The 25,635-nt window shown below is 47.5% G+C and overlaps 1 protein-coding gene across 4 annotated transcripts in view; it reads right to left on the reverse strand.

Moving 5' to 3' along the window:
* SEPT6 (septin 6) overlaps positions 1 to 24,895 on the reverse strand; it is a 76,566-nt gene extending 51,671 nt beyond the window's left edge. For 2 of the 4 annotated variants that reach the window (XM_018044736.1, XM_018044737.1), the window contains exons 1-2: positions 24,556 to 24,876; positions 8,180 to 8,294 (exon numbers count right to left, since the gene is read on the reverse strand). In XM_018044736.1, the coding sequence (XP_017900225.1) occupies positions 8,180 to 8,294; positions 24,556 to 24,585 (145 nt within the window). In that variant the 5' untranslated portion in view covers positions 24,586 to 24,876. Of the gene's footprint in view, positions 1 to 8,179; positions 8,295 to 24,555 lie in introns of all 4 variants that reach the window. The other 2 variants (XM_018044738.1, XM_018044739.1) reach the window with 2 other exon arrangements.
* Between the last annotated feature and the right edge of the window lie 740 nt (positions 24,896 to 25,635).

Consider the following 25,635-nt stretch of genomic DNA (forward strand, 5'->3'; position numbering starts at 1 on the left):
GCAAGTCCCTCTTTGTGACCGACAGCACTATCTCCAGGGCAGTCCAGGGCTGGGGTTATAGCTGCTCAACCCATAACCCATAAATGGTCCATCTCTCCTCCACCCTCCGGGTGTGTCTAGCTTTGCATCTTGCAAACCTCTTTCATCCCGAATAATGAGCTATGAATACAGGAGGTGCTTTCAAAAACATCTGTCTCTCACAGACAGGGAACAGACTTATGGACACGGTGGGGGAGTGGGGGTGGATAGTGGCAGAAAGGAGAGGGTAGGCTGAATGCAGAGAGCAGCATGGAAACATATACACCAATACATGTAAAATAGATAGCCAGTGGGAATTTGCTGTATGACTCAGGGAACTCAAACCAGGGCTCTGTGACAACCTAGAGGGGTGGGATGGAGTGGGAGGTGGGAGAGAGGCTCAAGAGAGAGGGGACATATGTATACCTATGGCCGATCCATACTGATGTAGGGCAGAAACTAACACAACATTGTAATCATCCTTCAATTAAAACTAATAAATTAAGAAAAAAATATTTGTCTCTGCTGAGCTCTCTCTGTGTGGAGAGGTTGGTGAGACAGAGAGGGAAAACAAGGAGAACATTCAACTCAGCCTGGCTACCCGGCCCCCCAGCCCGATTTCATAGCCAGGTCTGACTAATGCGGTTGAGTGCCGGGGTGCAGGGAAATGTTCCTTACACAGATCACATTTCCAGCCAGGATCTGCTATACCTATTAGCAGCAAACACTCTCTCAAAAGCGGCCCTTTCTTTCCCTCCCTAAGAGCACCAGAAGTATTTGCATCCCCAGAAAAATCTGGCGAGGTGGGGGGCCTCTGTCATGGGAGGTGGCAGACTTGGCCGAGCAATGGCACACAACATCCGCCTCCCCACCTGAAGTGGGGCGCAGCTCCACTGTAAAGGGGCCAGCACCTCTGAGCTGGGAAACCAGGGTGGCTCCTCCCCCTAACTCGCCTTCCCTCAGGCGCTGAGGCTCAAGCTACATTTTAGCCCGTCTTTGTTCATGCCTAATAAATCGTCCCTCTACATCCCCACTTGCAGCCCCTTTCTCCTGTTCCGTGAGCTCTCTGCTGAGTGGCTTGAGACATGGTAGGCCCTGACTCCCCAGCACCAAGAGCGGCCCCTGACTCCCTGATCCTAAGACTTCTTGGAGAGCAGGGGACGGGCAGCTTCTAGGACTCCCCAGGCAGCTTCTAGGACTCCCCGGAGCGCCCAGCAGAGGCTCACACAGAGCCCTCAGGAGCAGTGAGCAGAGGGAGGGGCCCACCCTGTTTGTGCAGCTGGAGAAAGGGAGGCTGGGCGGCCTGGGCAGGGCAGGGCAACAGGGAAAATGACCATCCGGATGCCTGCCAGGGCAAAAAGGCTGTGGAAATTAGACACTCAATGATGAGTGTCTGGAAGAAAAGACCCAGCGTGTGTCTAGGGAGTTGTGATGAATTGCAACACGAGAAGAGGGCAGAAAATCAAGAACTGGTCCCATTGCTCTCAATGCTCCCGCCCAGGTTGCCATCAATGTGGAGGCTGGGGGGCGGGGGGGCGAGGAACTCTCTCCCTCTCCATGGCTGGCACAGACCCAGCCTAAGCCTGGGATGCTGTCCTGGGCTGAGCATTGAGGGTGGGAGGGGAGCCTAACTCACATCAGGTCAGCAGATTCCACGCCCCTGCAGGAAGGTGGGGACTTGGCCATTACATTCCAGCAGGAAACCTGAGGAGTCCCCAAGGATCAATTTCTCTCTCCTCCTCCCTCAAGAGTGGACAGCAGGCTTTCTTAACCCTTTTTAAGTCATCTCCACCAGTAGAGAGGATTTCCTCTCACTTTGCTTAATGTAGATAGGAACCTGGAAAGACTAGATTTTTTTTTTCAAGATTTCATTTTAAAACATGAAATATGAAATCTGCTTTTTCAAACTATATTCCCTGGGATAGTCTGGTGTTGACCTCTCTACCCTGAGTTCAACACCACTGTGACGAAGAAAAGCTTAACCCTCTTCCTCAGCTACAGTTAATATCTGCATCCTCTGGTACCTCGTGCAATTCAGTTGTTGCAAGTGATTAAATGCAAAGTCCCAGGCGGGTTATCACTAAATGACTATATCATCTAAGCCAAGCCTTTCCCCCTCTTCTGGATTCCAGTCTCTTTTTCCATAAAACAAGCAGGTTCGAGTAATAATAATAAAAGTTATTGCTTCTGGAGCACCTACTTATGTGGACACCATTGTAAATAAATACCTTACATATATTTTCCTCTATATTCCCCCAAATAAGCTTGTGCATTCAGTTTCAGTCCAGTAGCTCAGTTGTGGCCGACTCTTTGTGACCTCATGGACTGCAGCACGCCAGGCTTCTCTGTCCATCACCCACTTCCGGAGCTTACTCAAACTCATGTCCATCGAGTCGGTGATGCCATCCAACCACCTCATCCTCTGTCATCCCCTTCTCCTGCCTTCAATCTTTTCCAGCATCAGGGTCTTTTCCAATCAGTCAGTTCTTCGCATCACGTAGCCAAAGTATTAGAGCTTCAGCTTCAGCATCAGTCCTTCCAATGAATATTCAGGACTGATTTCCTTTACAATTGACTGGTTGCATCTCCTTGCCGTCCATGGGACTCTCAAGAGTCTTCTCCAACACCACAGTTCAAAAGCATCAGTTTTTCGGTGCTCAGCTTTCTTTATGGCCCAACTCTCACATCCATACATGACTACTGGAAGAACCACAGCTTTGGTTAGACAGATCTTTATTGGCAAAGTAATGTCTCTCTGCTTTTTAATAACTTTGTCTAGGTTGGTCATAGCTTTTCTTCCAAGGAGTAAGCGTCTTTTAATTTCATGGCTGCAATCATGATCTGTAGTGATTCTGGAGCCCCCAAAATAAAGTCTGTCACTGTTTCCACTGTTTCCCCATCTATTTGCCATGAAGTGATGGGACCAGATGTCATGATCTTAGTTTTCTGAATGTTGAGTTTAGAGCCAGCTTTTTCACCATCTCTTCCTTCACTTTCACCAAGAGGCTCTTTAGTTCTTCTTTGCCTTCTGCCATAAGGGTGGTGTCATCAGCATATCTGAGGTTGTTGATATTTCTCCTGGCAATCTTGATTCCAGCTTGTGCTTCATCCTGCCCGGCATTTCACATGATGTATTCTGCATATGTTAAATAAGCAGGGTGACAATATACAGCCTTGACGAACTCCTTTCCCAATTTTGAACCAGCTGTTGTTCCATGTCTGGTTCTAACTGTTGCTTTTTGACTTTCATACAGATTTCTCAGGAAGCAGGTCAGGTAGTCTGGTATTCCCATCTCTTTAAGAATTTTCACAGTTTGTTGTGATCCACACAGTCAATGGCTTTGGCACAGTCAATAAAGCAAAAGTAGGTGCTTTTCTGGAACTGTGCTGCTTTTCCTGTGATCCAGCGGATGTTGGCAGTTTGATCTCTGGTTCCTCTGCCTTTTCTAAATCCAGCTTAAGCATCTGGAAGTTCTCAGTTCATGTACTGTTGAAGCCTGGCTTGGAGAATTTTGAGCATTACTTCACTAGTGTGTGAGATGAGTGCAGTTGTGCGGTAGGTAGTTTGAGCATTCTTTGGCATTGCCTTTCTTAGGGATTGGAATGAAAACTGATCTTTTCCAGTCCTGTGGGCACTGCTGAGTTTTCCAAATTTGCTGGCATATTGAGTGCAGCACTTTCACAGCATCGTCTTTTAGGATGTGAAATAGCTCAACTGGAATTCCATCACCTCCACTAGCTTTATTCATAGTGATGCTTCCTAAGGCCCATACTATTTGTCCTTAATTTACCGATGAGTTAACCAAAGCACTTCATAGCTGCGTGCATCTGCCCCTGCTCTTCAGTCTCCCTGCACCTCACTTTCCTCATCTATAAAATGTGGAGGAAGAAACTGACCCAGGGTCACAAAAGTAGGATGTGACAATGCCAGCATTTGACTGCAGGCAGTCTGACACTGGAGCCCATATATGCTCCCGTGTCTAATAGGTGCGATATGCTGGTTCACTCAGTCAGTCAACAAATCTTTAGAGCCTCTAATAGGAGCCAGGCACAGATTTAGGAGCTGGGGATACAGCAATGAACAAGACAGCCACAATCTCTGTTGGCATGGAACTCACAGTCGCATGGAGCTTGTCTCTTCTGGCTTTGAATGTTGGAAAAAACCAAGAGAGATGTCTTTGAGCTCAACCGGGAGGTGTCCAAAAGGAAACTCTCCAGGAACTCCTGTTGGCCAAGGGACCCTATGGACGGGGAAAGGGTCCTGCCTGACGCTGTGACCTTGCCCTCTATGCCTTCCTCATCTTGCAGAGACCTGGCAAACAGTGGTGTGCTGGAGCTGGCTTGCCTGGCTTCCTGCAGCTCCTCCCAAGCCCTCATGGCAGTTATGTCAAGTTGGCAGTTTAAAACCAGCTATGGTGAGACTTAGTAGCAACAGCAGCATGGTGAGAATAATGACAGCTGGGAAACCAGCAGATGCTATAGACCATGGCAAGGTTTCTCCTGAGAGTGGGTTGCTCGATGCTGACCAGCACACTATCACTGGCAGCCTTTCTTAGACAAGTGGATGGCTGCCTCTCCCAGAGACGGTGGGCTGAAACCATCGCCCCCTGACCTTGAGAGAATGCTAGTGGCCCTTCCCCTCCTTCTGCAGGGCCTCAATCCGGCTTCTCTTGTATGTTTTCTTCCCCCCAAGTTCATTATACACATCTGTGTCTCTTTCCCTGTCTTGCATACAGGGTCGTTCGTCATTGCCATCTTCCTAAATTCCATATATATGTGTTAGCATACTGTATTGGTGTTTTTCTTTCTGGCTTACTTCACTCTGTATAATCGGCTCCAGTTTCATCCATCCCCCCAAGTTCAACAGAGCCCAGCTGAGCCTGGAATCCTGAGCAGCTTCAAAGTAAATATTATCATTATGACCCTTTGTGCTCTTCACAGGCATTCTCTGTTGCTGGCACATTCAGAGGGTTGAATCTCTTTGGGGTTCCTTCCCAGTCGAATGTTTGCATTGCTGACTCAAGTGGTTCCTCCAAGGCTTCCTGTACTATGTCTAGAATCCTGGGATCCTAGTGATTTCTAAAGCTAAGGGACTAGATTTTTTAGAGGGGGAGGGGAATCTCATCCCATTCAGTAATTATTGTATTTATTGTCAACTGTTGGAAAGGAGACATAATATGCTCACACCCATGTGCCTGGCCATTTAAAAATAATCGTAGATGTTATTATTGGGGCCCTTGCATAAAAACTATGCTTTTGATTCATAAAAATTCTCCCTCTCAATTCCATATTGGAGTGGGTAGCCATTCCCTTCTCCAGGGAAGCTTCCTGACCCAGGGATTGAACCCAGGTCTCCTGCAGGCAGATTCTTTACCGTCTGAGCCACCCACCAGGGAAACCTGTTTCCATCACACACATGTGCACATATGTGTGTAGGGTACTCACTCTGCTGCTGGAGCCTCTGATCAGAGCCTAGCACCAGATAAACACTGCTGTGACGAAAATATCCTAGGTCTCTATTAATAACCAAGGCTGGGGTTAGTATAATTTTACATTTACTTAAAATTTATTTAAAATGCTTGATCAGAAAAGAAAATCCTTTTTTGGGAAACATACCCTATGCAAACAAAATGGTTTTCTAGTCATCATTAAGGGAGTAAAACTGACTGTTATGCACAGGCAGTAGGCACGAAAGTATGGTCACTGAAGGTTCTGTGAAAGAAACAGTCACCTTCAGCGGCCAAGCCATGGACCCTTCGCCAAGTCAGCGACAGCACCCCGCCCCATGGCCAGGCTGAGATGGCAGCCGAAGAGCTACTGTAAGCCACTCGTGACTTAGGGCCAAAATGTGGGTTCTCAGAGCAAGGACAGGCTTGGGAGCCCAGTCAGAGACAGGGATGTATGAGTTGCAGGCTTCTGTGGATCAGGGATGGGGAATGAAATTAACCCAATCTGGGCAGGTGCATGCAAGGGGTGCACCCGCAGGGCTAAAAGGGGAGTTACTAGGACAGCCATTTCCTGAAACTTCAGGTAGGGAGAGGAAGAGAAGGGGACTCCTTGGGTGTAAGGGTCTCCTTTCTCCCCTTCTCTTGGAGGGTCTGTCCCTGGCAGTTGAGCAATTCTATCCCCACAGGTACACAGTGAAGCAGTTACAGTAGTAACTGCCTGGGTGAGTGGGGGTTTACTATTTCTCCCGCCCACTTTGCCTGGAGCTTGGCTGCCTCTTCCTCTGGGCCCTAGGAGAGCCTGTGGTCCGAATGGCCAATTGCCCCACACTTAGGCTCTCCCAAAGCTGTACCAGCCACCCAACTGCGATTGGTTTGAGAGGCTGACATGGGTGGGCCTTCACTTCTCGTCCCTTCAACTTCAGCGCAGGTCATCCGGAGCTCTGGGAGGAATGCCAAGGGACTCCATCATGTTTGTGCAGAAGTTTTCAGTAATCAAATATTATGTGAAATAAGTTGGCCATCAGCCAAAGATGGGAAAGATCTGGCAGTGCTAATATTGGATGTGATGGCATTTGATCTTGATGTTGATCACCACAGCTGCTGTTTGTTTTGTATCCCTCTCCTAATAGAACTTCATCATAACCATGGGTCAACTTTTGGCATTTGAAGAATTAACAGCTTAGATGTGGATTTTCAGGCCCCTGATAAGTAATCTGTGAAGCATGTATTTTCATCTCATAGACTTCAGAGCTGGACAGTGGGAGTGAGCCTAGCTGACCACCTGTCCCCCAGTTGTAGAAGTGGCTTTGTGTTTTCTACTTGTCTTTGAGAGTGCAGTTATTCTGCTCCACGAAATGATCTGAGGAGTGCCAGGGATGGAGACAAAAAAATAAGAGTCCCACAGAAAGGAATGGCCTTAGTTAGAAAACATCACTTTAGACTACATTAGAGTAAAATATGCAATTCAGTTGTGGTTCAGACCCTCAACATGAATGAACTCCCCATAAGCTCTATACAAAAATAAGAAAAGGCAATTAGCAAGCGTTTGAGTGTTCTAATTGGCATGAAAACTGCCATTATTATGGTATTTATACAGCCATTATGGTTTGGAGGTACGTCACTGAAAATATGCAGGTATGCCTTACTGCACCGTATAGTGAAAATTATATGCTGTGATCATGTTTGTAAACCTGGGATTATAAAGTCTCAGCCAAGAGTTGGACAGTACTGAGCACAGCACGGCAGCAAGGTCTAAAGAGAGATTCTTAAAGAATTTCAGGGAACTGCTATTCCTCAGATGTGTTTGGTTGGAGTGTGACAGTTTTCAAAATGCTTCTGGGTTCTCAAGAGGTGTTGCAGGCAGCGGTTACAGAAGCAGTGGGAGGAACAAAGGGTCAGGCAGACCTGGGTCCTTGTCATGGCTCTGCCACTTGACCTGTGTGGACTCAGATAAGTCCCTTATCCTCTGGAGTTTCTTGGTCTCCATCTGTTCCTTGAGGCTATGAATACCACTTGCTCTGTTCACTTCCCAGAGTCCTAGTAAGGACGCAAATTGCTAACATGGGAAAGTGTTTGAGAAGTATAGTGAGTGGTTCCTGCGGGGATAATTCATTCATTCATTTCATGTACATCATTGAACTCTCTTTGTGCTGTGATTAGCACAGTAGAGGTGACTAAGACATGGTTCCCACACTTGAGACTAAAGATCCAGGCATAGGTACACTTAAAAGGAATAAAAGAACTTGCCACACAGCTGTGTGGTCCCTGTGCTTAAGCTCAAACTGTACCAAGCACAGCACGGCTGCAGAGGAAACAGACAGACCCAACCCACTGCCCACAGCTGGGAAGCAGGCATCTTTCCACAGCCGTTACCTCCCTCCCAGTTCTGCCCTGGCTCTTATTCTCTACAGTCAGAACAAACCTGACAAGAACTGGTCAGCTCCCTCACAGAATTTCCACTGGGTGTCACACAGCTCAGCTCCCCCCACCCTCAAGGGATGGCCCCACATTCTGGTCTGGGCAGAGAAAAAAAAAGTGTAATTACAGCTAGCTGCTCACAAAACAAGCAGAGGGATAAAAGAAGAAGACGGGGAGAAATACTCTTGCAAATAGATCAGAACGATACACTATGGAACCTAATTACCTGCCAAGCCACATCCAGCCATTAAGGATCCATATTCTGTAATAGAATTTCCTGCTATGGAAATACTCACCCACGCACAGGATGTTGAAGCAGAAGCCCTGGCTGACTGACTTATTCACCAGCTGGTCGGGCAAGCTGTCAAACCCCACATGTCCAGCCAGGGGGACTGTTCGGCAACCTTCACCCTAATTTGGAAAGGGAGGGAGGAGAGAAAATGAGGACGTGCTCACAAGCAACCTGGGTTGCACTTTTCCCATCCCAGTGCCCTCTGTGCTAACACACACTCGGGGAGTCGGGCTCATCTCCTCTTAGCTAGTTCCTGATCCAAAGCAAAATGACCCATTAGCTTACAAATCATGGATTCTTGGGTTCTGGCATCCTTGAGGCTCCATAATGAATGTCAATACAGTTCACACGCAGCCAACTACAGAGAGGGCTTGTACGAGGTGGGGGGGTGGGATCAGAGGATGAGAACACTGGGGCTGGAGGTTCCCATTCTTGGGTTAGCTCTGTTGGAGACGATATTATGTTACAGGTGATTGGGAGACCCAATACGCTAACACACATGTAATGAGCTTAGGACAAAGCCTGAAACACATGTAAGTGTTCAGCAAACATGACAAAACAACTTCACAAAAGCAATTACTGGGACCTCCCTGGTGGTCCACCAGTAAAGAACTCACCTTCCAATGTAGTCATTGCTCCTTGGACAGGGAACTAAGATTCCACATGCCGAGGGGCAACTAAGCGCATGTACCACAGCTAGAGAAAGCCCACACTGGGCAACGAAGACCCAGGGCAGCCAAAAAAAAAATTAATAAAAATTTAAAAAGCAATTACTCCTCTCTCTAGGGCACTTTTGGGGATCTAACCAAGGTGGCACAACATACAGGTTAAAAATCAGGCAGGTCTGAGTGGGAGTCCCACATTCTCCACCTCCTGACCTCAGACACATTTACTCAACTTCTCAAAATCTCTGCATCTGTAAAACCAGGCAGTAGTAGTTACTACCTCGCAGGACTGGTGTGAGGACTGGATAGGATAATGCTCTTCATGCCCTGAGCATGGGGCACAGAGTGTGATAAGCACGCCAGCAACAGTAGCTGCAGCTCTCACTGCGCTGTGACGCTCTCCTTCCCCTCAGACCCTCAAACAATAGGCAATGCCATGGAACACTTTGTGACAGTCCAGCTACACAGCTGCCCTCAGCCTGCCCCGGGTTCCCTGGTCTCCATCAGGGTCAGGTAAGCCATTTGCAGCCCTGGAAAGCAGGGGGCCTTTGCTCTGCCTGCATGTCCCAAGGGTTCTCATTGTCAGCAGTTCTACAAAACAGGGAGAACCTCACACTGAGGAAGGCTTCCAAGGAGCCAGGGGGCAGGACCAAAGGGGCCTGCTTGTACTCAAGAAGCCAGCTAAGTGCCAGTGGCCCCAAGGGAGGGGTGCAGAGACGAAAGGGGAAGTGGGGGACAGCTGAGCTAGACAGGAGGGTGGGCTACACAGGGAGTTAGACTTTCTGTTTGGTGGAGTCCACTGAGATTTCCGTACCCAGAAAGGTGCCAAGAGCAATCCAAAATGGACACAGGAGGTGCCAGGAGTCCTATCCCAGCATCACCAGCTGTGCTAGCAGGCACCTCTCAGGCTGGACGGGCCCTGCTTTTCGACTCAGATCATCAGGGTAAACTTTTGCACTGAGACAGACGGACTGCTTTGGCGGGGGAGCCCCTCAGCAGCTGGCATTGTCACCACTGGTTCCCAGACAGCCCTCCCCCCAGCATGGGATCCAACTCCCATCGGTGTCACCAGGTCATTGAAGAGATAGGACAAGTGCCCGTGACTGCCATCTGGCAAGATGGTTACCCTCATACATCCCACCCCACACACTCCCAGCAGAGTATTCTCAACAGACAACCATATGCCATCACTTGGTCCTGGCTGGTAGATTCCGGACCCCAGAGGGGTACCTGAAGACAGCTAAGTTTCACGAGTGGCCCGCATCACTCAGGGCTTGTTCTGCATCTGCCCCTCTTTGCCTTCCCTCACCCCTTTCTCCTTCTTTTTATCAAAACAATCAAAGAGAGATATAAGTTTCCCACCGTTCACTCTTGGTCCTCAAGGCTGCAGGAGAGACAGAAACCTAGGAGCCCATCTGCTTTCTTGATGGAGCCTCCTACTTAGCAGATCAGAAATTGGGACGGACTCAGAGTCGAGGTTTCCTGAGCCCTATTTTATCGCCCCTGGCTGCCTCTTCCTGTCTCCAAATTCGGCACCATGAAACTTCGCACTGCTCCAAGGCCTCTGGTCCAAGTGCCAAAAGGTGAGGAAAGGGAATTTTCAAACTGAAGATAGTGAAGGGCAGTGGGGAGGACTCCATATCTTATTCTTAAAGATTGAGTTCATTGTCAAAACCTCACCAAACACCCCTCAAATGGCCACAGTTATCTTCCACCTAGCCCAGTGCTGTGAGTGCCTGAAATAGCTGAAGAAAACATATGGCCTTTATTCCCCAGGCAATGGGGTTTGAAAGGGGCATTTTGAGTGTTTTGAGCAGGAAGGACCATGACACAAGTGGTGTTTTCAAAACATCATTTGAGCTGCAGGGCACTTGATCAGTGGGAGGAGAAGGAGGGCAGGGGCAGGAAGACATATTAGGGGTGACTCCAATAACGCTGAACTGGCAGAGTGACAAGCAGGCACTGTGACAATAAATGCTGGCTGAAATGAACGGATCTGACTTGGGACTCAGGAGAGAGGAACAAATTTGAGAGCTGTTCTAAAGGAAGAATGAGACTCAGTGAGTGTTGGGGCAGAGAGTAAAGGAACAATCAAAGCTGTCAGGCTGCAAGGTCCTAGGCTTGGGAGCCTGGATTGATGGCACCAAGGGCAGAAAAAGGGAAGCCAGGAGAGGGTGCTTTAGTGGAAAAGTCGAAGATTCTCATTTTAAACAGCTATTATTTTAAAATTACATTTATCAGATTTTTATAAGAGTAATCAATGTTCACGTAGAAATTTTAAAACATATTGAAAACTATAAAGAAGAAAATAAAAATCACTCATAATATCACTCTCCAGAGATAATCACCACTAATATTTATGTGTGTTTCCCTATAGTCTATATACTTCTTTCTCTATCTCTTTTTTTTTTACAAAATGGGATAATTCTGTATATATATTCCTTTTCATCACCTGGCTTGATAACCTGACACTTAATATAGTATGGATGTTCTCTTGAGTAATTAAGTATATTCTAAAACAATACTTTTTTGGCCATGTAGCATTCTATTGTAAGAATTTACCACATTTTCTCAACCCATCTCCCACTGCTAGACCTTTAGCCTGTTTCCAAGTTTGCAACCATTTTAAGTAATAATTCACGTTCTTACACGTTTACATAGTCTCTGATTATTTCCTTAAGCTAAATTCCTAGAATTAAACCCTGCTGGGTCCAAGGGCACACACATTGGAAAGACTTCGGTACACATTGAGAAATCATTCAACAGAGAATATTACAAATGTCTATTTCCAACACCAGTGTCTGAGCATGTCTGTTTACACATACTTAGACTAGCACTGAGCTTCTGAGACTTTTTAACCATCATGAATTTTGTCACTGGAAAATGGCATCATGTCACTTAATTTGCATTTTATTAGTGAGAGTGAATATTTTTTTATTGTTCAACTGTGTACGCAATTGTGTCTATGTATATGTGAGTTGCCTATCCGTGTCTTTGCCCATTTTGTTAAAATGGGTGCTTGTCTTTCTTTTCTGGATTTGTAAAAGCATTTTCTATATTAAGGAAAATGAGATAGTTTTGATTTTATGGTGACATATCTATCCCGAAGAAGTCCAGTATGTACTTAGCTATATGGAATTGCATGCTCAGGGACAATTCGGGACTGAGACAAATTTAGGAGTGAGAAGTATGAAACTGGATGTGTTCTTCAAGAGACAGTACAGGGAGAAAAGAACTAAACAATGAATATAAGAAATATACAAGTAAGGAATGGGAAGACGAAGAGAATTCTTCCAAGAGGGAGGGAAATGATCAGGAAAGTAAGAGATGACCCAATTAGTTTTCTATCACCAGAGGCCAAGGTTGAAGTCAGGAATTATTACAAAGAAAGAACCATTGGTCTGGATTTGGTGAAGGCCACTGATAACTTTTAGAATCCTTTTTTGTTTCTGTCTTTTTATCTGGTGTCCAGTACTAGGAACTAGGGAACATGGAATCTGAGTAATGTGTCTTTCTTGCTAACCAAGATTTAAGCAGTAAATTGTATGTCTCAGTCCTTGTAGCTGAGAAAGCTTCAAAAATGAATTTGTAAATGCAGTTCCTGTTTTAGGAAATCCTGTCTGGCAAGCACCGTTCACTCCTGCTTTGATGAATCTTAGAAGATGTCAAGGTCACCGTTATGAGTATCAGTCCCCATTGTTCAGAGGTAAATACATAGAGGTGAAAAGGACAGAATTTGGGCTGAGTGGACATTGACCCTATGACAGCCCCCGGAAGTTTCTCCACACCCCCCCTTCCTCTCTAAACCTCTGGTAGTTTATCTCTCTCCTATTTCTCCTTAAGGTGGCCCGATTAATTGAGGGCCTGATTGCTTTGATTGCAGTTCATTGAATGTCCCTGGATTACAAAGTGCACAAGAGGAGATGGAACTGGCAACCTGGCCCAGCACATCTGTCACTAAACTCTTACCATCTTGAGTATCAGGTGGTGCCACATCTGAGGCTTTAAACTGAGATGCTAGAAAGGACAGAGCCACCAAAATGTTAAATGGCTCGTCTCCCATGACCCTGCAACCTTCCCTGAGAATCTACTCTACAGAAACTCACATGCGTATACAAAGATACATGTACATACAATACAAGGAACTTCATTACAGTATTATTTATAATGCTGAAAACTTAGGGGAAAAAACCCTAAATAGCCGACAATGGGAAAATAGTTAACTAAATTATGGTAAGTGCACATTCTGGAATATTCTGCAGCCATTAAAAAGCATGCAGTAGGTCTAGAAATAGAATTACAGATCTAGAAAATAAACTTTTGGTTACCAGGGAATAAGGAGGGGCAGAGATAAATGGGGAGATTGGGATTGACATACACACTACAATATATATATTAATAAAATAGGTAACTAACGAGGACCTACTGTATAGCACAGGGAACGCCACTCAATACTCTGCCATGACCTATATGAGAAATAAATCTAAAAAGTAGATATATGTATAATGGAGTCACTTTGCTGTACACCTGAAATTAATACAACATTGTAAATCAATTATGGTGGTGGTGGTTTAGTCACTAAGTCTTGTCTGACTCTTGATACCCCCTGGACCGGAGCCTGCCAGACTCCCCTGTCTGTGGAATTCTCCAGGCAAGAATACTGGAGCGGGTTGCCATTTCCTTCTCCAGGGAATCCTCCTTATCCAGGGATTGAACCCACGTCTCCTGCTTTGGCAGGCATCGCAGGTGGAGTCTTTACTGCCGAGCAATGAGGGGAGCCCAAAGATCAAGAAATCAACCATACTCCAATACATAAAAAGAATGCAGCAGGTCTATACGTACTGATGGGAATATCTGAAACATATTATAGTAGAAAAATAGAAGCTGTGTAACAATAAGCACAGTATGAGTCGATACATGCAAAAATCCCTACATGTGTGTATTGACACATACATGAATGTGAGTGCAGAGAAAGGCAACCAAAAAGATCTCTTAAAAAGCCAGAACTCAAGCTACCTCAGGAAAGGGGACCGGAACTAGGGGCTTACTCAAAGGGGGTAGTGAGTGCGCTTCTGCATTGTTTGATTCTTTTACAGCATGAATGTATTCACACATTACCTGTGTAATTTAAAAACATCTTTAATACAAGAAAAGAGAGTTCTCACTCAGCTTTGCAGCAGGGGTAATTAGGATGCAGAGTCTGAGAGCAGCTGAAAGGAAGGCAAAAATGAAAGTGTGCTCCTGAGAACTGGAGGAGCCCCCACTCCCCTCCCCAACTGCATTTCCTGTTTTCACCTCATCTGCAGGCACCTGCGGTTTTGAAATACGTTATACCACATTTCATATCACAGGCAGAAACACCACTCTCTTTCTCTTCCGCCTCCTCCCCTGAGGACATGCCAATTTCGTGTTTTAATTGAATATTCGAAGGATCACGTTATGAAGAACGAGTGAAGGCAGTTCCAGCTGTGCATCAGTTTCCCCTTGCTGTGATTCTGAAAATAAAGAGTCCTGAAGCACCCAAATGGGCCACTCCTGTCCCCCCCCCAAGCTTTGTGGGAAAAGGAGGGTCCATCTGTCTCCATTTCAAACCGGGGTGTAAAAAAAACCTGGAGTGGCCAAGTTAGTAGCTGTCACTCTGAAGGATAAGGCCAAAACAAAAAGTTTGGAACTCATGGCTGGTAACTGGGCTTGCCCTTGACTTTCTTCCTCTGGCCTTGGCACGGAGATGCTAGGAAAGGACAGAAACACAGAAATCAGATTCTCTCTGGCAGCCTCATGTGTCACTTCGTGGTGGGCCTGATTTCTCACACTTTCCCATTTTCTACATCCATCCCCAGCTCTGAATATTGACCTGTGAGAGACCCTGCAAATCTCAGGATGTTCAAACTCAATGAACAGTTCAGTGATGCATGATGGACTATTAAGCGGATGGTAAAGAACATATTCATAGTCAAGGCTATGGTTTTTCCAGTGGTCATGTATGCATGTGAGAGTTGGACTGTGAAGAAGGCTGAGCGCTGAAGAATTGATGCTTTTGAACTGTGGTGTTGGAGAAGATTCTTGAGAGTCCCTTGGACTGCAAGGAGATCCAACCAGTCCATTCTGAAGGAGATCAGCCCTGGGATTTCTTTGGAAGGAATGATGCTAAAGCTGAAGCTCCAGTACTTTGGCCACCTCATGTGAAGAGCTGACTCATTGGAGAAGACTCTGATGCTGGGAGGGATTGAGGGCAGGAGGAGAAGGGGACGACAGAGGATGAGATGGCTGGATGGCATCACCGACTTGATGGACGTGAGTCTGAGTGAACTCCGGGAGTTGGTGATGGACAGGGAGGCCTGGCATGCTGCGATTCATGGGGTCACAAAGACTTGGACACGACTGAGCAACTGAACTGAACTGAACTGAAAAAACATATTCTAAGAATATTTAATAGCATAGGAACATGATCACCAAATACTGTTAGGTGAAAAAAACAAAACCTTGTATGTACAGGATCATCCCAATCATGGGGAAAATAAGTATATATGCATTTTTAAAAGCTTGGAAGAATATATACCAAAATAGTGACAATGGTCACTTTGGGATTGGAGGGGCTGTAAGAGTTGGTGCTTTCCTCTGTTTTCCAAACTTTCTACAGTAGGCATATTTTAATTTTATAATCAGAAATAAAATGTTATTTTTTAAAAGCACCTATGATGATATTTTCCTAGGCAGGAAAGTGGCCTCAGATAGTTTAACAAAATCTTTAGTTACAAAGAAAAAGTTGCTTTCTGTACAGATAATCAGACAATTCAGTTGGTGCTTTCCTCTGTTTTCCAAACTTTCTACAGTAGGCATATTTTAATTTTATAATCAGAATTAAAATGTTATTTTTTAAAAGCATCTATGATGATATTTTCCTAGGCAGGAAAGTAGCCTCAGATAGTTTAGCAAAATCTTTTTTTCGTTTGTTTAGCAAAATATTTAGTTACAATGAAAAAGTTGCTTTATATACAGATAATCAGATAATTCAGTTAAGTATTCAGCTTTCAGGCAGCTTTATTGTATATAAAATATTTATTTTACCAATAATACAATAAAACCTCATATTTTGCTTATTATAACATAGGTGCATGCATACTAAGTCGTTTCAGTTGTGTCCAACTCTGTGACTCTATGGACTGTAGCCCCCCAGGTTCCTCCCTCCGTGGGGATTCTCCAGGCAAGAATACGGGAGTGGGTTGCCATGGCCTCCTCCAGGGGATTTTCCCAATGGGTTCTTTACCACTAGCACCATGTGGGAAGCCCCATTATATATATGTGTATATATATATATAAAACATTATTATATAGTATATTATTGTTATTATTATATAATATATTGTTGTTGTTTAGTTGCTAAGTCGTGTGTGACTCTTTGCGACCCTATGGACTGTAGCCAGCCAAGCTCCTCTGTCCATGGGGTCTTCCAGGCAAGAGTACTGGTGTTGGTTGCCTTTTCCTTCTCCAGGGAATCTTCCCAACCCAAGGATCAAACCCAAGTTTCCTGCATCAGCAGGCGGATTCTTCAGTGCTGAGCCATCAGGAAAGCCCCGTTATGCCTTATTATTATACAGTATAATGGGGACTTCCCTGGTGGTCCAGTGGTTCAGTATCTGCCTCCCAATGCAGGGGACATGAGTTCAATCCCTACTCTGGGAAGATCCCACATGCTGCGGAGCAACTAAGCCAGTGTGCCACAACTACTGAGCCCACGCATCCTAGAGCCTGTGGCTTCAAGAGAAGCTACCGCAATGAGAAGTCACCACAACTAGAGAGTAACTGCTCGCCACAACTAGAGAAAACCCACAAAGCACAAAGTTGGTGAGGCCAAAAACAACAACAGCAACAACAAATTCATGTGAAGCAGGTGGCAAAGTCAAATCACATAACCTGATGAAGCAATCAGGTGGATGCTAGCCCTATTTGCTGCCTCCAGTGTTGCAGAGTGCGTGCATGCTAAGTTGCTTCAGTCGTGTCTGACTCTGTATGACCCTATGGACTGTGGCCTGCCAGGCTCCTCTGTCCATGGCGGGTGGGTTCTTTACCACTAGCAAGTGACATAAGAGATGCAGGTTCGATCCCTGGGTCGGGAAGATTCCCTGGAGGAGGGCATGGCAACCCATTCCAGTATTCTTACTTGGAGAATCCCATGGACGGAGAAGCCTGGAGGGCTACAGTCCATAGTGTCGCAAAGAGTTGGATACAACTGAAAGAGATAATCATGTTAATAACCTGCATTATTAGCCATAGAAGCACAAAAGCACAAGCAAAAAACTCCAGTATGCCTAACACATGAAAATCAGGATTTCCCTGGCTCCGATTAAGCTGGGCTGAGGAAACTGATAGTAATAATAATGCCCTAACTGGAAGAGAGAAATTTGGGGGGCTTTTGGATGAGACATAAAGCCTGCAAAAGCCAGCACCACACCTTGGGGGCCCCAGTGCCTTTCAGTGGGGAGTAACTTAGGGGATCCCGGGGAAGCACACAGGAAACCATGCCCCCATGGAGACAGAAGGCCCAATTGTGGCAAATCTTAATACACTGGATCAATTCCAGAGTGGCTTTTCCTCCTGTAAAAGGATGCACAGCAGGATTCTATTAAATAGCTAGCTCTCCTAGTGCATTTAAAAGGGGATTCAATAGACAAAAATTCAGCTGTCATGTACCTTTATAAGAAGACAATAGCTATATAGACCTACACGGATAGACAGACAATATCTGAAGGGTCGCTGCTTTCCATTCCAGTTCCAGAGACCCTGCTAAGCTAAAAACCACTGGCTTGCTTTCTCTACAACAGTCTTTCCACCCAGCTCAAGGAGTCAAAGCAAGGAAAAGGTGGACTTAAATTCTGCCATCTCATTTGGAAGCAGAAGCAGTCAAGGACCTGAAAGAAATTAGGCCAGAGGACTAGGAAACACAAGAACCGTACACCGTTAGAGCTGGAAACGCCCTTAAAGATCACTTCATCCAACCGGCTCATTCTACAAAAGGGGAAACAGAGACTCGGAGGGAGGAAGTGACGTGTCCCCAGTCACACAGTGATTTCGAGGCAGAGAACAGTGAGGGGACCCTGACAAGCAGACAGCCACTCTCAAATGGAAAGGCTGACTCAAGTGGCACAGAGATTTCTTTCTGCTGCTAGAATTCCAAGACACGGGGCTTGGGGCTGATGCTAGTCAGGAGGAGAAGGGTGGTGGAACAGGCTCATGAAGGCTGGTGCCCCTCTTCTGCCTCTTCTCTCCCACCTCCAGCTCCCAGTTCCCTCTCTTCTGACTAAGGCCTGAGCCTCAGTTTGGCCTCTAAGAGCTTAAAAGATCTCCTCCACCTCAGGCCAGGGGTGACCCCTGCCCAGGGTGGGTCAACTTTCCCACAAAAGCCAGACAGCTTCGCTTCCAATCAGACCATTTAAACAGAGTCTCCTAGGTGTTCTGGCCATTGTTATCTCCAATCTGTTAGAAAGAGAAGAAAAAAAAAAAAAAAGGTTTACTCACAGGCCTCTGGATGAATGCCCAACTGTCCTCTGGGGAGCCTGAATTTGCCTCTGCCTCCATCTGGTCTCATTTAAAGGGGATCTGAAAAAACCCAGTTCCTGCCTCAGCGCCAGTGCTCAGAGCTGGGGCCTCTGCTGCAAAAGGAAACCGAACACGACCTCACACCTCATCAAGGCCGTGAAAGCAAGGCTCGGCCCCTGCTACCCCAGCGCTTTCCTCGGGGATCAGAGAAGGCCCTTGCCAGAGAAACCTGAGCCCTGGGTCCTGTCCCTGAGAAGGCCCGCGAATCTTTCCCACAGTCCCCTTTATGTGAGTGGAAGGAATGACCCGACTCTGAGGCCAGTGGAGAGCATGCTGCGTAATTCAGCAGATGGCTGCCTCTAATGAGAAGACACTGCAGAAGCGGGAACGTTATTTCTCCCCCTCCCAAGCATGTGGCCTCCTTCCTCTGTGCAGGCAGCAGAGAAAACCCACGGTTTCAAATCCCAGCAGCAGAAGCCTCCTCCTGCCAAACCGAGGAGGAAGGGTCTGTGTTTCTAATTCATCCTGCACCCCCCCTCCAGTCGTTACTTAAAATAATCCATCATTACATGGCTGGTGGCTCCAAGATTTTTATTTAAAGCAATATGGGAAAGAAGAAAGAAAGAAAGCCCACACATAGCCATGACTGTGCTATCTGGGGTTTAAGCTGAGAATCTCTTTTTAACATCAGAGCATCTCCCAAGCACCCAAGTACAGTCTTTCTTGACCTCTATGATTAAGTGTGCTGGGGGGAGGGGGAGATGCAGTGAACACAGGGGGAAGAAGGGACATGTCAGGATTTTTATTTCTTGGAATCATGATGACAAGGCCAGGGTTTTTTAAAAACTGAATTTGTATCATCTGGTAGGTGTTTCATTGCTTCATCCACTGACCAGCAATAACACTTTGGACTAAGTCGTTTGGTCTCCCTGAACCCATAAAATGAAAAGAACAATAATACTCGTCCAGGAAGCTGTTGGGGAAAATGAAATCATACAGATGGAAGCATTTTGAGATCGTTGAAAGACACATGTTACACTCATCCATGGTATTCTTTTTCTTTCTTTTCTTGCTGGTTCTTTCTCGAATGTGGTTTTAACGTACACATGACTGAAAAGCACTCCTGAGTTGTTCATACTAATATGAAACCACGGCTCTGATAATCCAGAAACCCAGGAAAGTCCAGAAATCAGTCCCATTTAGTTCTGGAATACCTTTTCCCAGGGGACTTAGATTCCTAATTAGTTTTGCTCAGGCTAATGCAATGGGCTCGCTCCCTTACAGCACACAAAGGGAGGGGCTGGGCTGGGTAACAAAGCCAGCAATTAATAGAAAATTTACAGCAGAGACTCTACAAAGTAAATGCTGTGCACAAGACTGCAGATCAAAATCTCATTATACTATACAGGCAAATTGCTCGGTTGTAATGCAGTTTTGTAATAAGAATGCCGCTGACACTCACATTTCCGGGTGTTAGGATATGAAGAGGGCTTATTCTGGCCTCTCGTCTGGAAGCTCTGAGAGGGCCGTCGTGTGGGCCTTGCCCACCACTATATTCCCAGCACCTGGCACAGAGCCTGGCAGTCGGTGCCCAATAAACACATGCAGAAGGAATGAATGAAAATAAAAGTGTGTGAATTAACAAAGGAAATGTTCCCAGCCTGGGAGCAGAAGTGAGTTCTCCCCCATCTTCACACCTATCCTTCTGCTGGTTAAAGTCCTCAGCAAGTCTTTCCTATCACCCACCACCACTGCCCCCCCAACCCTGGCCAGGGCTGGATCAGGTCCCCTTGTAATGAATTATCCTAGCAGGCAGTAGCTCTCCTCTGCAGCACATCACAGGGATAATCATAGTTAATTGTGTCTGCCTCCACTACTAGATTGTAAACTCCCCGGGGGTAGGGGCCATGTGGCATTTGCGAGGAGGAGGACGGACATTGCCATTGCCCTACAACTTTTAACTTTGCAAAGTCTCAAGCACACAGAAAAGTTGGAAAATAGTACCATGATCATCCACAGACCCTCGACTTAGATTCGTGAAATTTTACTATTTGGGGCCATGCAAGTTTTCTTCAGTGCTGTATTTGCATATGCTGTATTTGCAGAGATAATGGGTTTATGCTACAGTTTTCCTCTCCCTGCTTGGGGCAGAATATGACTTTTAGTTGGAGGTGGTGGAGATGGCTGAGGCAGGGCACTGCAATGGGAATCAAGGTTAAGTGTCATTTGATAGCAAGACCAGAGTGCAGCCACCTGTAGGTGGTACCCTGGCAGCATTAGGCCAGGCAAGCTCTTTCTTTAGGGAGAAAGACCATTATCTGGCTGCCCCTGAAGGAAAGTATCATTGTCCACACCGCGGGATTGGTTCAAATCAGAATCAGTAAGCCCTACTTTCTATGGGCCAGCACTTATAGGCTGGACCCTAAAAAGCAACACTGAAAGAAACAACTCAGTGCAAGAGCCAGCAGCTGTGGCCTCTGGTGCCCACACCATGCCTTCCTAGCTTGCTCAGACTCATATCCATTAAGTTGGTGATGCCATCCAACCATCTCATCCTCTGTCATCCCTTTCTCCTGCCTTCATCTTTCCTAGCATCACGGTCTCTTCCAATGTGTCAGTTCTTCACATCAGGTGGCTAAAATATTGGAGTTTCAGCTTCAGCATCAGTCCTTCCAATGAATATTCAGGACTGATTTCCTTTACGATTGACTGGTTGCATCTCCTTGCCATCCATGGGACTCTCAAGAGTCTTCTCCAATGCCACAGTTCAAAAGCATCAATTCTTCAGTGCTCAGCTTTCTTTATGGTCCAACTTGCACATCCATACATGACTACTGGAAAACCCTCAGCTTTGACTAGATGGACTAAAGTCAATAAAGACTTTAAGAAAATGGTCTACATAAAAACAAAAATAAACCCTTAAAATATATTTGTGTTTATATACACACACATATATATATAGTCTAGTGGTTTTCCCGACTTTATTCAGACTTAAATGGAAAGTACGGAAAACCACTAGACCATATATAAACATATATTTTTTAAGGGTTTCTTATGTAACCCATTTTCTTAAAGTCTTTATTGACTTTGTTACAATATTGCTTCTGGGTTTTTCTTTTTTATGTTTTGTTTTTTTGGCCAAGAGGCAGGCGGGATCTTAGCTCCCCAACCAGGGATCAAACCCACATCCCCTGCATCAGAAGACAAAGTGTTACCCACTGGACCACCAGGGAAGTCCCATTAGAGTATATATTAATAGTAGCCCAAGCCACATCACAGGCGGGGGCTGGAGATGGGAACATCCCAAGAATCTTCTGTAGTTCTCTAATTATTTCCCCATGTACACAATTAGTCTCTCCAACTAGACTAGAATAAGTGTAAAAGCCAGGAAGTACATCTATTACTTTTTTTAGTATCCTTAACCAGGGCTAGCCATAGTGCTCCACACTTATTAGTCAATCAAATAAACCCTGTGGACACAATAAAGAAACTGTTTTGTCACAAAGAATCTTTATGGTGTTCATTCAAATAGGGTGGGATTGTCTTATGGACACAAAAGCTGAGCTTTCAAGTTGCATGTGTGCACAAATAAGGGTCCTACCCAGGAACTCTAAGGTCTGTTTTTGTCACTAATGATGTTATCTCACAAGCCAGAGTGACCCTCAACTGACTCTGGAGAGGCCAGCCCATCCCTCACACACACCGGAGCACTACTTGCATGGCACCGTATCTCAGAGCTCATTAAAAAGAACTCCTAGGCTAGGCACACTTAGGTTTAGACTCTAGTCTTCTTTTCCCAAACCCCGAATATGCCTTTGCTGAAAGAAACAATCAGCAACCAGACGTCCAAGGTCTTCCAAGTTAATTGCATCTTCCTCTGGTGAATTACAACTTCTTACAGACACAAAGGCAAGCAGAGAGACAAATGACACAGAAACAAGAGCTTCACTGACTGGGGGAGGTGGGGGGCCTGGAGAGTGACGTCAGTTTTCCCAGCAACCCATTTATCACGATAACAAGGTCTCAAGGGCTCTGACTGCTCTTTCAGCTTCAGGATCTGGCATACAATTTTGTTCTTCATTGTAGAGTAGGGTAAGGCCACCCAGAGCAAACTGGAACCAAGCAGAGCAATCCAAGTGGCCCTAAACCAACCCCCTCCATTTTTAAAACAAAGGGGATCTCTGGGTAGCCCCAGGTGAAACACAACCTTCTGGAAGGTTCCCCTTTGCTACATCTGCCCTGCAACCCTGATTCAGGCTAGAGGAACTGGTGAGAGAGTATGGGCAGGTCAGTGCAAATTCATTAGCATCCTTCTTGGTCACTAAGGATGGAGCAAGTGTAATCTAGGGGACTAAATCTTCTCCTTAAGGCATGCCATCGCTAAAATAGAGGAGCAGAAAGGCACTGAGGGAGCCCTCAAAACACTAATGCAATACATATTAGAGTGCCAATCCTGGGGAGAAAAGCATTCTCTCAAACGCCATTATCACAGAGCATGGTCTCCCAAGTACTCCTGGTCCTCCCACATCCTGAATGCCTAAAGAACTCCAGGCTGGGGTCTTGCAGGGCAGTAGGGGAGGATCCAAAGAAATCACCTTGCCCTTCCAAACAGGAACAAGACGGTGGAATAAATTTAGCAGTGTCCTGTAGAAAAAATACTACCAGATTCTGAATTCAGATTTTGAAAACAAATCAATTTCAATTACACCAAATACCTAGAGGCTATATATATATATTTGCACTAGAATTGCATTGCATGGACTATTTCCCTAAATAAGCATGACACAAGATTTAAAAACCCTGTGTGTGTGTGTGTGTGTGTGTGTGTGTGTGTTTCAGAAATTTTCATCAAGTAGTACGGATATTTACTGTCATGGGATCTGACCTAGCTCTACTTCAGTCTCCTTCCTCACTTCAGGGCGCTAGTAACTGTGGGCTTCTTAGAAATCCCAGACACTCAGGGAGGAATAGAAAGGCCAGGTTGTTCCCTCAAGCGGAAACATTCCCCTCCCTTTGCAACGAAACTTCTGGTCTAAAAAAACAAACATGGAGCCTCAGGTCACTTCGGTATAATTTCTCTGCACATCCCAGGCTGGAAAACTTCAGTTCGTTAAACGAAGATTTTTTTTTTTTTCCAGAGTCGGCTGCCAACAAAAAGAGAGAGACGGCATCGCTTTTGCAAGCATCACACTTATTTTCCTGAGTCCCATGACAAGAAGGCAGCGCCACAGGTTTTGGCACACAAGCCCAGTCACACCGAACTCGCATTGGAGACAGATCCCCCCACCCCCAGGGTCCCGCAAAACCCGGGTCAGGTGTCAGAAACACGCCAAAATACGCAGCTAGCCAGCCGCCTACAGGCCAGCGGACTGCAGCCCACACAGACGCACAAATGAGACCCAGAGGCACACAGCACAAGCAGACGAGGAGAGAAGCATCCGGACCCAGGGACACGCACCAGGGAGCTGAGTACACTCCCAGAAACAGGCGGACGCATCAAGGATCACAGACAAGCCGAGCACCGGCGTGGTCCGCCCGGGGAGGCACGAGTGCGCGCGCACGCACTCACACGCACAGTGATACATACACACACACACACACACACACACACACACACACACACACAGACGCAGTCACATATGTAATGCATATGGAAAAACCCTACCCCAGCCAGTCACCTCCCCGCCCCCCTCACCACTCGCCGCCTCCTGCCCCAGGCTCACCCCAGTCCCACGCCCCTCTGGCTGAGGAAGCCCGGGTCCCGGCGCGTGGCGGGGCGCTGGGGCGCGGCCTGGCCCCCGAGGGAGGCCAGGGTGCCGGGGACCCGAAGAGCCCGGCGGCTCGTGCGGCCATTCATTCGGCAACGCCCCAGCGGCGGGGCCGCAGCTGCAGCGAGGGCGGCGGCGGCGCCGGCTGCAGCTCTTGGGCAATGCAAGTTCAGCCGCCGGCCTGCAGCCTGGACCAGTCCCCCCGCCTCCCCCACCAACCCGCCACCACGGTTCTCGGGGACGGAAGGCTGGGGGACTGAGTCTCTGACTCTAGGAGCAGAAGTCCCGCCGCGTCCGGTCTCCTGGATGGTGCCCACCGCCCCTCTTTGCGGCGGCCGTGACGGCGGCCAGGTCTCCTCGGCTCTTCCGAGGCCCCGGCCCCGACTCTGGCACCCAAGCCCCGCACTCACCACCTGGCGAGCTATATCGGTCGCTGCCATCGTTCCTGCGTCCGCCAGGGCTGCCACGGGCGCCGCCGCAACGGGAGCTAGAGCACAGGAAACAGCGGAGCTCCTCCGACAAAGAGAAAGTGTTACACTTTGGGCGCAACCAAGTCCGGCGGGGGGAGGTGCAAGGGAGGGGCCCCTTCGCTACTGCTCCAACCCCGACCTCTCCTCTATCGCCCACCCCCTCGGAAGTGGGGTGCGGCGTGGGGGTGGATTTAACGCGCCGCTTCCCTCTCCTGCGAGCAGGGTTCCAGCTCTCCCTGCAACCTCAGTTGTAGGCCTGTGCGAAGGGAGGCGGGGGCTCCCCTCGGTGACCCAGTCCTTTGCCCGCCCCCCCGCCACTGGGCTCCGTGGTACGTCCCGACCTCTGCTGAATTGTCACACCCCCCTGCTCTCGCCTTACATCCCCGAGTCCCCAGACCCCTGAGGCTGGAAGGGAGCCCCCGCCCCTTCCCCCTGCCTCTGCCGCGCACCACTCGGCTGCTGACCCCTGCAGTCCTCCTCTTCCTCCTCCCTGCATCCCGGACCCCCTTTTTCTCCCCACCGAAATCTCAGGGTGCTCGAAGGGGAGCGGCCGCCGCTGGAGTCTCGCTGCTCCACCACACCTCCCCCACCCCGGTCCGGGAGGGCTGCTGAGGCCGGTGGGGGACCAGGAGGGGGAGAGCTGTGGCAGGTGCCGCTTCCCAGCAGAGCTTAGAAAGGGGGCGGGCGGTTGGGGGAAGCCGCACTGCGGGCCCCGCAACTGAGCTGTGACATGCGGTGTCCGAGGCCACGGGGCCTGACATGAAGCGCCCCTTCTGCCCTGGGGTTTCCACGCCTCGGATGCTGTGGGCTGTCATTTCCGAGCTCACCACCGTTGAGTCCCGCGCCTCCTCTCCCCACCGAGCCCTAGACGATCGGCGTGTGAGCGGAGGCTCGGACGACTTACCCCCCTGTAGAGCCTGGACCGCCGGCAACTCTCAGAGGAGGTGCCGGGGGCTGAAATCCCAGCTCTGTGGAGCGGGATTTCGCAGAGGGACGCCGAGCAGCCTCCAGGGGCTCTGT

Source organism: Capra hircus, unplaced genomic scaffold, assembly GCF_001704415.2.
Source record: "Capra hircus breed San Clemente unplaced genomic scaffold, ASM170441v1, whole genome shotgun sequence".
In the NCBI taxonomy this organism is placed as follows: domain Eukaryota; kingdom Metazoa; phylum Chordata; class Mammalia; order Artiodactyla; family Bovidae; genus Capra; species Capra hircus.